This window comes from Sus scrofa, chromosome 18, assembly GCF_000003025.6.
Source record: "Sus scrofa isolate TJ Tabasco breed Duroc chromosome 18, Sscrofa11.1, whole genome shotgun sequence".
Classification (NCBI taxonomy): domain Eukaryota; kingdom Metazoa; phylum Chordata; class Mammalia; order Artiodactyla; family Suidae; genus Sus; species Sus scrofa.
This window is the reverse complement of record NC_010460.4, coordinates 52,614,879-52,627,498: the sequence shown is the minus strand read 5'-3', so window position 1 is coordinate 52,627,498 and position 12,620 is coordinate 52,614,879. Positions and strand designations below refer to the sequence as shown.

The 12,620-nt window shown below is 50.4% G+C and overlaps 1 protein-coding gene across 4 annotated transcripts in view; it reads right to left on the bottom strand.

Annotated features, from left to right (window-relative positions):
* GLI3 (GLI family zinc finger 3) overlaps positions 1 to 12,620 on the bottom strand; it is a 294,444-nt gene that overhangs the window by 70,408 nt on the left and 211,416 nt on the right. For 3 of the 4 annotated variants that reach the window (XM_021078943.1, XM_021078944.1, XM_021078946.1), the window contains 2 exons: positions 2,037 to 2,250; positions 1,020 to 1,133 (listed from right to left, as the gene is read on the bottom strand). In XM_021078943.1, coding sequence (XP_020934602.1) covers positions 1,020 to 1,133; positions 2,037 to 2,250 — 328 coding nt within the window. The remainder of the gene's footprint in view (positions 1 to 1,019; positions 1,134 to 2,036; positions 2,251 to 12,620) is intronic. The other variant, XM_021078945.1, reaches the window with a different exon arrangement.

Below are 12,620 nucleotides of genomic sequence, written 5' to 3'. Positions count from 1 at the left end.
ATGATGTCTTCTTGGTTCAACCTCCGGCCTCCAAGGATAAACTCCAGGCCCGAGGACCACAGCATCTAAAGCTTTGGCAGTGCAGTCTTTCCTCGCCTTCCAAGGCAGCGAGGCAGAAACGAAAAGACGGAGAAGGGCCAGAACTCTGGGGGATGATTAGATGTGTACATTTGGGATCCACTCTAGGACTAGATGGGAAAAGCTGTACACAAGTGTTTAGGCATCACCAGCAAAATTGTCGGCCAGCAAAATGTAAGAGAAAAGATGAATTCCGGAACCCGTGACACTCACTCCTTCCATCCTCTAAATGCTCCCTGAAAAGGAAATTTGGGCTGAAGCAGTCTGCCCACTGCAAGGTCCAGCGTCTGTGGATGTCCAGACTCTTCATCAACCCTTATCTCTGGCAATTAATATTCACTGCGCTCCCTATCAGGCACGGGGAGCCTAGAAAATAGTATTATGGGAACAATCTGTACATTTTCTAAACTGAGGCCAGCGTCTAAGTGACTGATGGCAGAGACAAGACCAGAATGTTTAAACCCCTCCTGTCAGGATGCTGGGTAACGAACCAGCATCTGAGCCGCCTTGAGGGAGGTCAGTTGTGCCTGGAGCCCTGCTGGCTCTCCAGGCGCTCCTGGCCCGTGGCAGTGGTCAAGTAAGAACAAATAAGAGCATGATCATTACAGGGAGTGTCCCTGGTCTTCCCAGCTTAGACTGAGAGCCAGGAGCTCGTAATTCAGGCCCAAGATCAAGGCCAAGGACTGCAGCCTGGCTACATCCCTGACCAGCAACAAATGGATCCAACCGCTTCGTCTGCAAAAGACAGTTTATACCCGACTCAGCTGCCTGCATTTTAGTGCGAAGTTTGGTCCTCAGGCTGGAGAAGCAAACGGAGTCAGTCTCCAGCCCTGGCCTTTGGTCAAAGGCGTGGGTACGGCCAAGGCCAAGAACACAGGAGACAGGCCCATGTTGTGAAAGCCACTGAGCTGGAGGGAGCGGGAGCTGGGTGCCTCCCTCACCTGTGGGCCCCGCGGCCCTGGGCTCGGGAGGTCTTCGTCGGGCTTAATCTTGGAGCGTTTGTTGTGCACGAGGTCGCCGGTGCTGCTCACCGCAGACTCACTCGTGGGCTTGCTCTGCACGGGCAGGGACAGAGACAAAAGTCAGGTTCTGATCACGAGCAGCGCCATGGCTGAAATCCTCAACTCAAGACTGGCAGGCTTATGTGGCACCATAGCAATGACTGATAAGGCTCTTAGTCCTGGGCAGCAGAGTTCAGAACATGTGTTCACAGTCAGAATAGACATAGATGAGGAGTTCCTCATTTTTATTTATTTATTTGCTTTTCGTTTGCTTGGTTTTTTTCAGGGCTGCACCCACGACATATGGAAGTTCCCAGGCTAGGGGTCAAATCAGAGCCTCAGCTGCCAGCTCATGCCACAGCACAGCAATGCAGGATCTGAGCCGTGTCTGTGACCCACACCACAGCTCAGGGCAGCGCCAGGTCCTTAACCCACTGAGTGAGGCCAGGGATCGAACTCACATCCTCATGGATACTAGGTGGGTTTGTAACCCGCTGAGCCACAACAAGAGCTCCGGCAGCGCCTTGTTTTTAACTCTGGAGGACCCACTCCCTGTGGCTTTTAAAAGCTAGAGGAATAGGGGTTGGGATCCAGGCTTTAAGGGGCTCTGAGCGTCCTGGGGACAGATGCCGAATGACAGCAACACATGCCTGCCATGAACTGCTTCTGAACGGGGTAGAGACACGGCTCAGGGTCAGAGGGACGCCTGATGGAGCAGTCTGCTTTCCCCCAAGGAGAAAACGACGCTGGCAGCAGAAGCTCTTGTTTCCCCGGGGAACACATACACGGCACAGCCACCCACACCGAAGGCGACAGCCCAGGGCTGCCGGGGCAGCCTGCAGCCTGGGAGCCCGGCCACAGCGCCCCACCATCTGTGCCTGTCCGGAGCTGATGCGGGCGCCGGGCTCTCCTCTGGGACTGGCTAGACGGCCCTGGCCGTGGCGCGGTCTCTCTCACCTGGGAGGACTCGGAAGGGCCGGAGCTGACCTGGACGGGATTCAGGACCGTGGGGATCCCGGGAATGGGCCTCTGGGTCGGGAAGGTTGGGGCGGGGTGGATGAGCGGCGGGCTGTGTCCAAAGGCGGAGCCTAAGCTCTGCTGCCGGCTCAAGATCTGCTGATGCATGTGGAGCGAGACGGGCGCAGAAGGGTAGGTGAAGCTCAGGGCGGGGCTGCGGGTGGGAAGGAAAGAGAAGAGCGTCAGCGACAGGGTGCAGGCACCAGCGCACCTTCCACCCGCCTCTGCCTCCCCGCCTCCACCAGGGCGGGTGCTGAAATTAGAAGGGAGAGCATTGCGGAACCGCTGGAAACTTCTAGAGAAAGCTGACTGCTCAAACGGGACGTCCGCGGGCCTTGCCGCAACCTCCCGGCCCTGAAAACAGATGCAGCAGAACGGACACAAAAGGCCTCGGCTCAATAACAGCTATTTATTGCAATAACAAACTTCGTATAAAAAAGGGAATGGGTGACTACATGCTTTATAGGACTTTGATCGGCTCCCTGTCCCGTGCGTCCCCGCGCACAGAGCAATTTCTTCCATCTCGGCTCCCACCGCACGCTTTCATATGTCTCCAGATCTTATTACAAGAGGAAAGAAAATCAATTGGTTAAATGTGTTTTGAACACCATGCTTGTCATATCACTCATTTGTTTGTAAAGACGGAAAGCTTGGTTCGTCCAGAATGCCACCTAAAGAATTTCCATCAGTGCCGTCTGGTTACAGAAGCTGATGGATTAACCTCTCCCGGGTGAGATCAATGGGCTTCGAGGCAAGAATATTCCAATGGGAGAGCATCGCTCCCTCTTCCAGCTAAACAGCATTAAATGTCTATTAATGCCCATTATACATGCTAATGCCTGTCACCGCTTCATTATGCCACAGTCGTTCCCAGGCTACAGGACCTTCCGAGGAAGCCACACAATTACCTAAAGATTTCTGGCGGGCCTGGTCGGCAGTGCCAAGCTGTTCTTTGCGCCAGCAGAGTTTAGGAAGCCAATCCTTTTAAAACAACACGGTGCTCTTGAGATATCTGCCAGTAGCTTAAAAATGCATGAAAAACGCTCATGGCGTTCATGAAAAATTTCTTCCTTAAAAAATACTCGGGTGAGAAAAAAAATATATATATATATACACACATATATATATTTTCTCCATTCTGCTGCGTAAGACCCAGAAAGAATGAGGGTTTCTTGTCATGTCAAAGGCAGAATTCATGCACATTTTCCAATCTGGTAGGTTAATTACGGTTGCTGTTAAGCACATTAACGGAGAATATAATAATTACAGTAACAAAAATTCCAACCTTTTCAGCAACTTTAAGTAAAATAATTCTGAAGATACACTCTGCTCATTAACGCGACTCCACATTTTCACCCATTTGACTACAATCCATGAAAGGCGGCTTCAATGGGATTACATTCCTATTATTCCCGCTGAGAACCTTGCCTGACAATAGCGGCCCGTTTAAGACGGAATATCATTAAGGCTACCCGAGGAGAAGGACTGCATTTCTCTAATAAAGGGGAGCAGAAACCTGGTGAACACAGTCGTTGCTCCCAGGAAGTTGGGCAGAAATCACCAATAACGTTCCGCCTCTGCGGCGCTATAGTCTCTGCCCGTGTTTCCGAAAGCAACCGTGAATGATTTTACAGCCAGACGGGGCCAAGGTAGCCGAGTGGATGATTGATAGGACAGTAATCAAAAGATGCATATCTGCCTCAGAATTTGTTCACCAGCTTTCTCCTAATAGCTGATTTCATGTTCACTGAGCTCTATGCCAGTTTGTCCAATTTATTTTTCGGTGTACAAGCCATTCATCAAAAAACACAATGATTTAACCCCCCCTCCTTTTGGTGAATGGGGATTTACTAAATGCAACTACCACGTTCTATTCACTAAAAACACAAAGAGAAACGAAAAGACCCCTCGACACACATGTTTACAGGGTGACATGGACCCTGCACAAAACTCCAGGCACCCTTCCTGAGTTTTACGAGCTCCAAGGACCAGGTAGCCTTGGGAAGGGGGCCCCTTGTGTCGTGCACCCCTCTAATTCCGGGGGAAGGGGCAGAATGTGGGGGCTCAAAAACTCAGGACCCAATTAAGAATCCAGACCATTAAGAGGAAGCATTTCCCAAGGCCGAAAATGCCCGCAGTTGTAGATGCAGGCTGTTTACAAGGGCTTCAGCCAGACAGCACAGGTCCATCTTTACTTTTAAAAAGACGGAGGAGAAAAGGGAGGTCCAGCGTGGGTGCTGTGGCCCCCTGGCCCCCGGGGACAGTGTCTCTGACCTCAGGGGATGCAGGAAAGGCTGTGAGAGCGTTCAACCTCTGTGGGGGACCAGTCCCTTTTGGAGGTCAAACTAGGGACAGGAATGAACGGCCTGAAGTCCAAGTCCACGATGAGATTCCAAGGGATGTAAGAACACACAGCATGCACTGGGGATGGCAATTTTCAGCCTCGGGTGCTCATTCCTAAGGAGCCAGCGATGGAAACGCTCTCTCCTCTGAAGGCAAAGATCCAGGCCACTGTGGACAGAGGCGGAAGCCTAGGGTTGCCCGGCCAGAGCAGGCAGTGCCGTCGGCTCCTGGGAGGAAGGCTGCACGCTCCAGCTTACGATGCCTATTTAGGAGACAGAGGTAGATGCTTTGGGCTCTGCCGAAGCATCAGTGAATGAATGTGAGCCTGCGGAGCTGGCAACAAAGTCGTGAAAGGAAGAAGCAAAGGCTGGGTGATGGCTGGGCACCACATGTGACGTTCAGCAGAACTGAAAAATGTTGTCCTCTGAGGAGCCTGGAAGGGACCTCCAGGGACTTCCCACCCGGGGGGTGGGGGGAATCCGGGGATTGGGGCCACCACCTCTTGCTCTCTGACCCCAAGTGGCGCTGAGCTGTCATCCGAAGCTCCACATCCTGGTATTTGCTGTGCCCCAGAACCCAGCATGGCTGCTTCCTTTTTGTCACTCCGATTCCAGTTTAAATGCCACCTCCTCAGACAGAGAGGCCTCCTGAGCTGGATGCCCCCATCAAAATAAGCCTCATCCGCAAAGCAAGTCTCCTTGTCCCATCATGCTCTGTTTTTTGCTTTTGTTTTTTTAGGGCCACACATGTGGCATACGGAAGTTCCCAGACCAGGGGTTGAATCAGAGCTGTAGCTGCCGGCCTGCACCACAGCCACAGCAACGCAGGATCTGAACCTACAACCTTCACCGTAGCTTATGGCAATGCTGGACCCTTAACCCACCGAGGGAGGCCAGGGATCAAACCTCCATCCTCACAGACACTGTGTGGGGTCCTTGACCCACTGAGCCACAGCGGGAACTCCATGCTCTGCTTTGTATTCTCAGTGCCACAGGGGCTCTCGGAAATCATATCCCCTCCCTCCCTCTGGACGGCAAGGCCCCAGGGGACTGGGCCCTGGTCTGCCTTGTTCCCTGCTGACCTGTGGTGCCTGGAACACTTCCTGGCACAAGACAAACTCTCAAGATGAGTCAGTGAGTGATGCAACCGCTCCCAACACAGTACTACAAACTTAGTTGTTTTAATTTTTTTTTGCTTTTTTTAGGGCTGCACCCACAGCACATGGAGGTTCCCAGGCCAGGGGTCCAAGCAGAGCCGTAGCCACCGGCCTACGCCAGAGCCACAGCAACTCGGGATCCAAGCCATGTCTTTGACCTACACCACAGCTCACGGTAACGCCAGATCCTTAATCCACTGAGCGAGGCCAGGGATTGAACCTGCATCCTCATGGTTCCTAGTCAAGTTCATTCAGCACTGAGCCACAAAGGGAACTCCAAGCTTAGTTGTTTTAAAGCAAAATACACTCACGATCTTAGCGGGCTGGAGGTCAGAATGCTCAGATGGCTGGGCAAGACCGTGTTCCTCTGAGGCACCCGGGCCCCTTGCCTCTTTCTGCTTCTAGAGGCTGTGGCATCCGCCACTGGGGCCCCACCCCGCTCTGCACCCCCGCCCCTGCCTCCCTCTTATGAGGACGGACTGCATCAGGATCGCCCGAAGGATCCAGACAAGCTCCTTATCTCGACGTCGTTACCCGAACCCCAGCCTCGTGATTCCTTTTGCCACGTAAGGAAATACATTCCCAGGTTCCGGGGGGGAAGACGTGGCTCTCTGGGGACCATTCATTTGCCTACCAGGCTCAGAACAGCCGCTTCAAAGGGAAGTATGCTCTCTCCTCTGCAAACTGCAACTGGACAGTGGGTTTATAAACAGCAGAAGCAAAGCGAGGATGGAGGTTTGATCCCTGTGTCTTTCCATAGACCTGCAGCAGCTGAGGACAGACGGCTGGTTGACAGAGGTTGGAATTTTTCTTTTTCTTTCTTTCTTTTTTTTTTTTTTTTGGAATAGTAAATCCTATTTCTAAAAGCCCTGGGGAAAAAAAATCTTCCTAAATAGGTCATGTATTTGTTCCATAATTTCTCAGAAACAGAGAGCATTGAGGTTGTTGCAGATTTTTATACATTTTGCTTCCGTCTCCTCTCAAGAAGGACAAAGTCTAGTCTGAATATGGTTGACCCAAGATTTATGACCTCGAAGCCTTCAAATTTATACTCAGCCTTTTCCGCTCTATGGATCAGTGTTTGTGTATATGCTCTGACTTTTGAAAATTTTTGCACTCAACATTTCATAACATACAATTTAAAAATGTTTAGAGTAGTCACTTCTTTTCCAAAAGACTACATGAAAATGGGATCCTTAAAAACACACCATCACTGGAGTTCCCACTGTGATGGGGTGGGTTGAGAATCTGACTGCAGTGTCTTGGGTCGCCCAAGAGGCACAGGTTTCATTCCCAGCCCGGGACAGTGCGGGACGGGATGTGGTGTTGCTGCAGCTGTGGTGTCCCAGGTCGCAGCTGCAGCTCAAATTCAGTCCCTGGCGGGGGAACGTCCATGTGCCGCCCGTGTGGGCATAACATTGAAAGCAAAAACAAAAAGCAAAAAAGCCCACAAACATGTATAAGAAGGTGACTTAAAACTATTCATCTATATTGAAACCATGAGATCAGCAGAAATAAAGCGTCAGAAGAGATGGGCCCAGGCAATAGGCCGACGGAGCCACAGGCCCCCTGAGATAACATTCTCAAGGGAAACGAAAAAGAGGCGCCGAGGCCACAGAGTCGGAGGAGTGCGGTCCCGGGATTCCTCGGGACTGTCCCACTGGACCTGCATGACAGACGTCCCGCCCCAGGTACGGTCTCTGCCAACATTTGGAGGCGCTTCCAGAGCCTAGGGTTCCTCCCCAAACACCGAGAACCACCCTTCTGGGACACCAGTTATGAAGCCAGAATGCACTGACGTAAATACTCGTTTGCCTTTTATTTTTTAAAGAGCAGAACACGAGACAAATGTGGATTTCAGATCCCCAACTAGAGTATGCGCATGTGCGGTGGCCTCATCCACCCAATGTCATTTCTACCCGTCGGAACGGATTTACGGTAACAGAAGCTTTTGTCTTAGAAAATACCTTTAAGGGGCACCCATTCCACTGCGCGCAGTGACTCAGGGAGAGAACTCGGCACACGTCTAAATAAGGATGACTCCTCACGGCCAGCTTCCCCTTCATTCTTGGCTCTGAGCTGAGTTAAGTGACCAGCAAGTCCCTGCCTCGGTGGGAACGGTTTCTTCTAGTTCCTCAACACTTAAAATTAAAATCCTCAAAGGCTGACTCTTCAAGAAAGTTTTGATGTGGTTATTCTCTACCACAAATCAGAAGCAATGTTTTGTTACTACTCCTATGCAAAGTGTGGTCAAATTTTGCAAAGTGGGCCTCATTTCTTTCCTTCTTCCTTTTTTTCTTTCAGGCCTGCACCTACGGCACGTGGAAGTTCCAGGGCTAGGGGCAAATTGGAGCTACAGCTGAGGCCTACACCACAGCCACAGCAACACTGGATCAGAGCCGCATCTGTGACCTACCCCGCAGTGTGCGGCAACCCCGGATCCTTAACCCACTGAGCAAGGCTGGGGATCGAATCTGTATCCTCACGGATACTGTGTTAGGTTCTTAACCCACTGAGCCACAGTGGGAACTCGGGGCCTCATTTCCTAATATTGCAGCAAATGGCACAGTAACCATCTCCCTGATTGGGAACCCTTCGGGCTGAGAATCTCAACAACTACGGCCAATCTGGTTGAAATCTGGGGTGTAAGCGGAAATAAAGATGTCGAGTAACTAAAATAAATCATAAAGTCCGCAGGCAACCTCATTTGTTAAGTGAACAAGCCCTAGCTGAATACTTCCTGCATATCCCTCTTAGGTATCTAAAGGAGAAAATAGTTACTTGTAACTGGAGAGTTACATATTAATTACAATCAGGACAGACAACTTCAAAACCTGTAATCATGTTTGACTCTTGCAACAAACGCTGCTTTCACCCCCAGGAGGGGCAGTGGGTCAACATTTATATGGAACCCTTCTCGTCCTTCTGTGATTCATAATTAATCACTGGAAGGATATATAAGAGGGGCCACTGAAAGTTCCTATCATAGAAAATCATTTCTTAACATGATTCCAGGCCTACTATACAGAGAGCACTTCAAAGCCATTCACATTCAAGCCCCAGACCCAAATGAAACATTGAGCCAAATCCGCGATACAACGGAAAACTGCTTCAGGGAGCTCCTGTTGTAGCTGACTAGGAACCGTGAGGTTGCAGGTTCAATCTCTGGCCTCACTCGAGGGGTTAAGGATCTGGCACTGCGGTGAGCTGTGGTGTAGGTGGCAGATGCAGCTCGGAGCCAGCATTACTGTGGCTGTAGCTGCAGGCCGGCAGCTGTAGCTCTGAGGGGACCCCTAGCCTAGGAACCTCCATAGGCTGTGGGGGCGGCCCTGAAAAGCAAGAAAGAAAAAAAAGAAAACAGAAAAACACTTCAGGAATGCTATATATGGTGGAGGGTAAGAGGCTGGATAGCTGAACAACAGTGCATTGAAAAAAGCAGCCTGATGTGGCCCGCATTAGTCCTTTCTATTGGAAGGGTAAAAAGAGCTGATGACAATACTGAAGATATTTGTTTCTAGTAAAAGATAACTGGCGTTCCCATTGTGGCTCAGCAGTAACGAACCTGACTTGTAACCCACGCAGATGCGGGTTTGATCCCTGGCCTTGCTCAGTGGGTTAAGGATCTGGCATTGCCATGAGCTGTGGTGTGGGTCAAAGACATAGCTTGGATTCCGCATGCTGTGGCTGTGGCGTAGGCTGGCAGCTGCAGCTCCGATCCAGCCCCTTGCCTGGGCACTTCCGTTTGCTGTGGGTGCGGCCCTTAAAAAGCAAAATATATGAATAAATAAGTAGAATTTAAAAAGCTTGAGCTTGGAACTACTGGAAAGACGGTAAGAGATTAGATCACCCAGCCATGGCGCACTTACAGGTAAAAGTCTCTGTTTCACTGCTTCATGACTTCAATCCACATGGCATTTACCTGTTCTCTAAAAAATCATGGTTTTTCCTTCAAGCTTCCTGGGACGTCCCCTTGCCCCGAGTCTCTGCGCTCGGGTTTCATGGCGTTAAACGTGGCGTGAGGATGAAGGAGGCTGTGGGGAACCGAGTCACTGATGCGCCATTGATACAGATTCATCGAACCTGCATCGGCCTCAGTGGAAAGAAAGGCTTATCATCAGTCTGCAGCTTCATCTCAGGGATCCCTCCCTGACCTGGAGGACCCGGCATGGAGCTGGGCAGGCCTGAGACGGATGAGAGGACTAAACCACAGCAGAGCCCTGACGTGGGCGTCACGGGAAGGCCCACGTTCAAAAGCACCGTCTCTTTCCCTACGTGAAGAGGAGTAACGAATACGCGGCAGCTATAGATTCCTGGCAAATGTTTTACACGCAAACATAAAATCAATGCTGATGACACATAAACACGCTTTTCTCAACTGCCCTGGATGGTCGGTTTTGTTCAGAGATGAATTTTTAAGACTTCCTTAAAAGAAGCTCATGTGATGATTTTATAATGTATTTCTTTGGGTCAGGCATTAAGAAATTTCATGCTGTAGTCTAAATGTTTATAGGCGAAGGAATGAATAAAGAAGACTGATAAATATATGTATACACCTATATACACACACACATATATATGCAATGGACTACTACTCAGCTATAAAAAAGAATGAAATAATGCAATCTGCAGCCACATGGATGGACCTAGAAATTATCATACTGAGTAAAGTAAGTCAGAGAAAGACAAATAACATACCACTTACACATGGAATCTAACAAAAATGCAAATGAACTTATTTATACAACAGAACTAGACGACAGATATAGAAAACAAACTTTTGTTTACCAAAGGGGAAAAGGGGAAAAGGGGTAAACTGGGAACTGGGGATGCAAAGAGGGACGCTACTCGCTATGAAACAGATAAACCCCAAGGACCTACTGTACAGCACAGGGAACTGTATTCAATATCTTGCAATAACCTACAATGGAAGAAAATCTGAAAAAGAATACATATATATAAAACTTAATCAGCTTGCTATACGCTTAAAATAGCCCAACATTGTCAATTAACTGTATTTCAATAAAAGAGAAAAAAAAAAAAGAAACTCCATGCTGCCATTAACTCAGTTTTCTATGCAACGAAGCATCCGATGAGGCTGTTTCCTTTTCATCCCATCTCTCCTAATTCTTGTTCATGACACCAACACTGGCGGTACAGCCAGACAACACTATACCCTGTAACACGAGGGCCCCACAGTTTGAGAACCTGGCTTCTAGGAAAGAGAGAGGAAGCAGAGGCGGAGGCATCGACTCAAAACCAACTTCAGGGTTACTTCGGGGTTGTCAAGCTGATGAGGGCGGCCACTTTCTGGCTACAGCTTTGGAACTGACTGCACGACCACGGCCATCCAAAGAACCACCTTTCCAGTTTTGCAGAAAAAGGCCAACCACCACTATCATTTGTGTACGTGCAGGGCACACACACATGCACGTGCTTCTATTTGAAAGGAAAAGAGAGCTTCCTCGTCCATCCATGAAAGCCCCCGGGGCAGGTTCACTGGAAAACCCAGCAACCTCAGAAGAAGGAGGCGCACCCAAAAGGCCCGCACACTCCCCAGATGAGTAAGTACCATCCTGTGTGTACGCTGAGGCGTGCGCTCTCTCTGAAGACCGCTTTGGACAAAATACAGCACTCTTTACAGGATGCAAGTGTTTTAAGAGCTGGGTTGCCGTTAAAGAGCCAAAGAGACACAACTCCAGGAACACCGACAGCAGCGACGCTCTCTGCAGTGAGACGGCGCTGGAAGCGCCCACATCACGCAACTGGTCAGCCGTGCAGACGCGGTTAGCCAAAGCTTCCTCAGTTGTTTCCAAACATCATTGGACATGATTACATATGCCTGCTAGACATGGCACTGCCCACCCGCCCTGTGAGCGGTGCCTCCCGCTGGGGGTTTCTAAGACAGGAGGAAGGAAGGTGAACCACAAAGGGTCACCCTTGGATGCAGCGGGTTTGGCCACTTAAGTAGCTGTCTTTGACTCAGCCCACCAACCTCTCGGAGCATCAGCTCACTTGTCCCCGAAGCCACGCAGGCTCCCCAGGGCCTCAGTGCTTCCGGTGGTTCCTGGATCCCTGGTTCACCGTCTCACCCCCCTTCCGGCCCCGGCCACCTCCAGCTTCGGCTTTGCCTCCCCTTCCACCTGCATCCTGGGCGGCTGGCAGTCCCTCCAACCCTAACTCTTCCCAACCCAGGGCCTCTTCTGCTCCACTGGCTCACACATCTCTGACGGGAGGCCATTCCCTTCCATGAGAACAAGGATCACGTCTCACGTTCACTTTTACAGCTCCCGTGCCCTGCGCAACGACCAGCACATGGTTGAATAGGCAGTAAAAATACGTGGGAAATGAATGAGTAATGGATTAAATGAGGTACCCCCTAAAACCAATGGTCACATCCGGGAAGCAATGAAAACTCTCCTTTTTAGCTAGGATTAACTATTTTCACTGATGCTGGGGGAGAGAAGGTGGTCTCACAATGTTGAGAAGACGTGATGCGAGAACTCTAAGGACCTGGTCATTTAGCTCCGAACTCATCTGCTCTTGCATGTCTCCCACCCAAGTCATCACGTGTTGTTTCTCCACCACACGTGAGTTTACCCAGGGCAGGCACAGCACAGAGCCCAGCTGCCCTGGAGGCCACGCTGGCTCCTATTTTGCCTCAGGAAGTAGCATTGGACCTGCCAGGCACATCCTTACTCTGAGGCCTACTGTTGGGAAAGGCTGGTGCTGTCCAGACGACAGGACTCCCACTCTCTGGTCACCAGGCAGGGCTAGTTAGTGCCGGTGAAAGCATGCCCTGACTTGGGATGCTGCGGCTCTGGGCAGGCGACTCTTCACTGAGAGGTCTCGCGGGCCAGGCCAGGCCTGAAACTACTAAGACTATGAGACCACCTTCATCTTAGCCACTAAACCCAAAGCGGGAAAGCCAGAACAGGTGCGTTAGAAATGAGTGGATTAGTTATTTCCTCATTTCATTTACATCTGCTACAAGACCACGGGGAGATGTGCCATTTGAAACCTCCTCC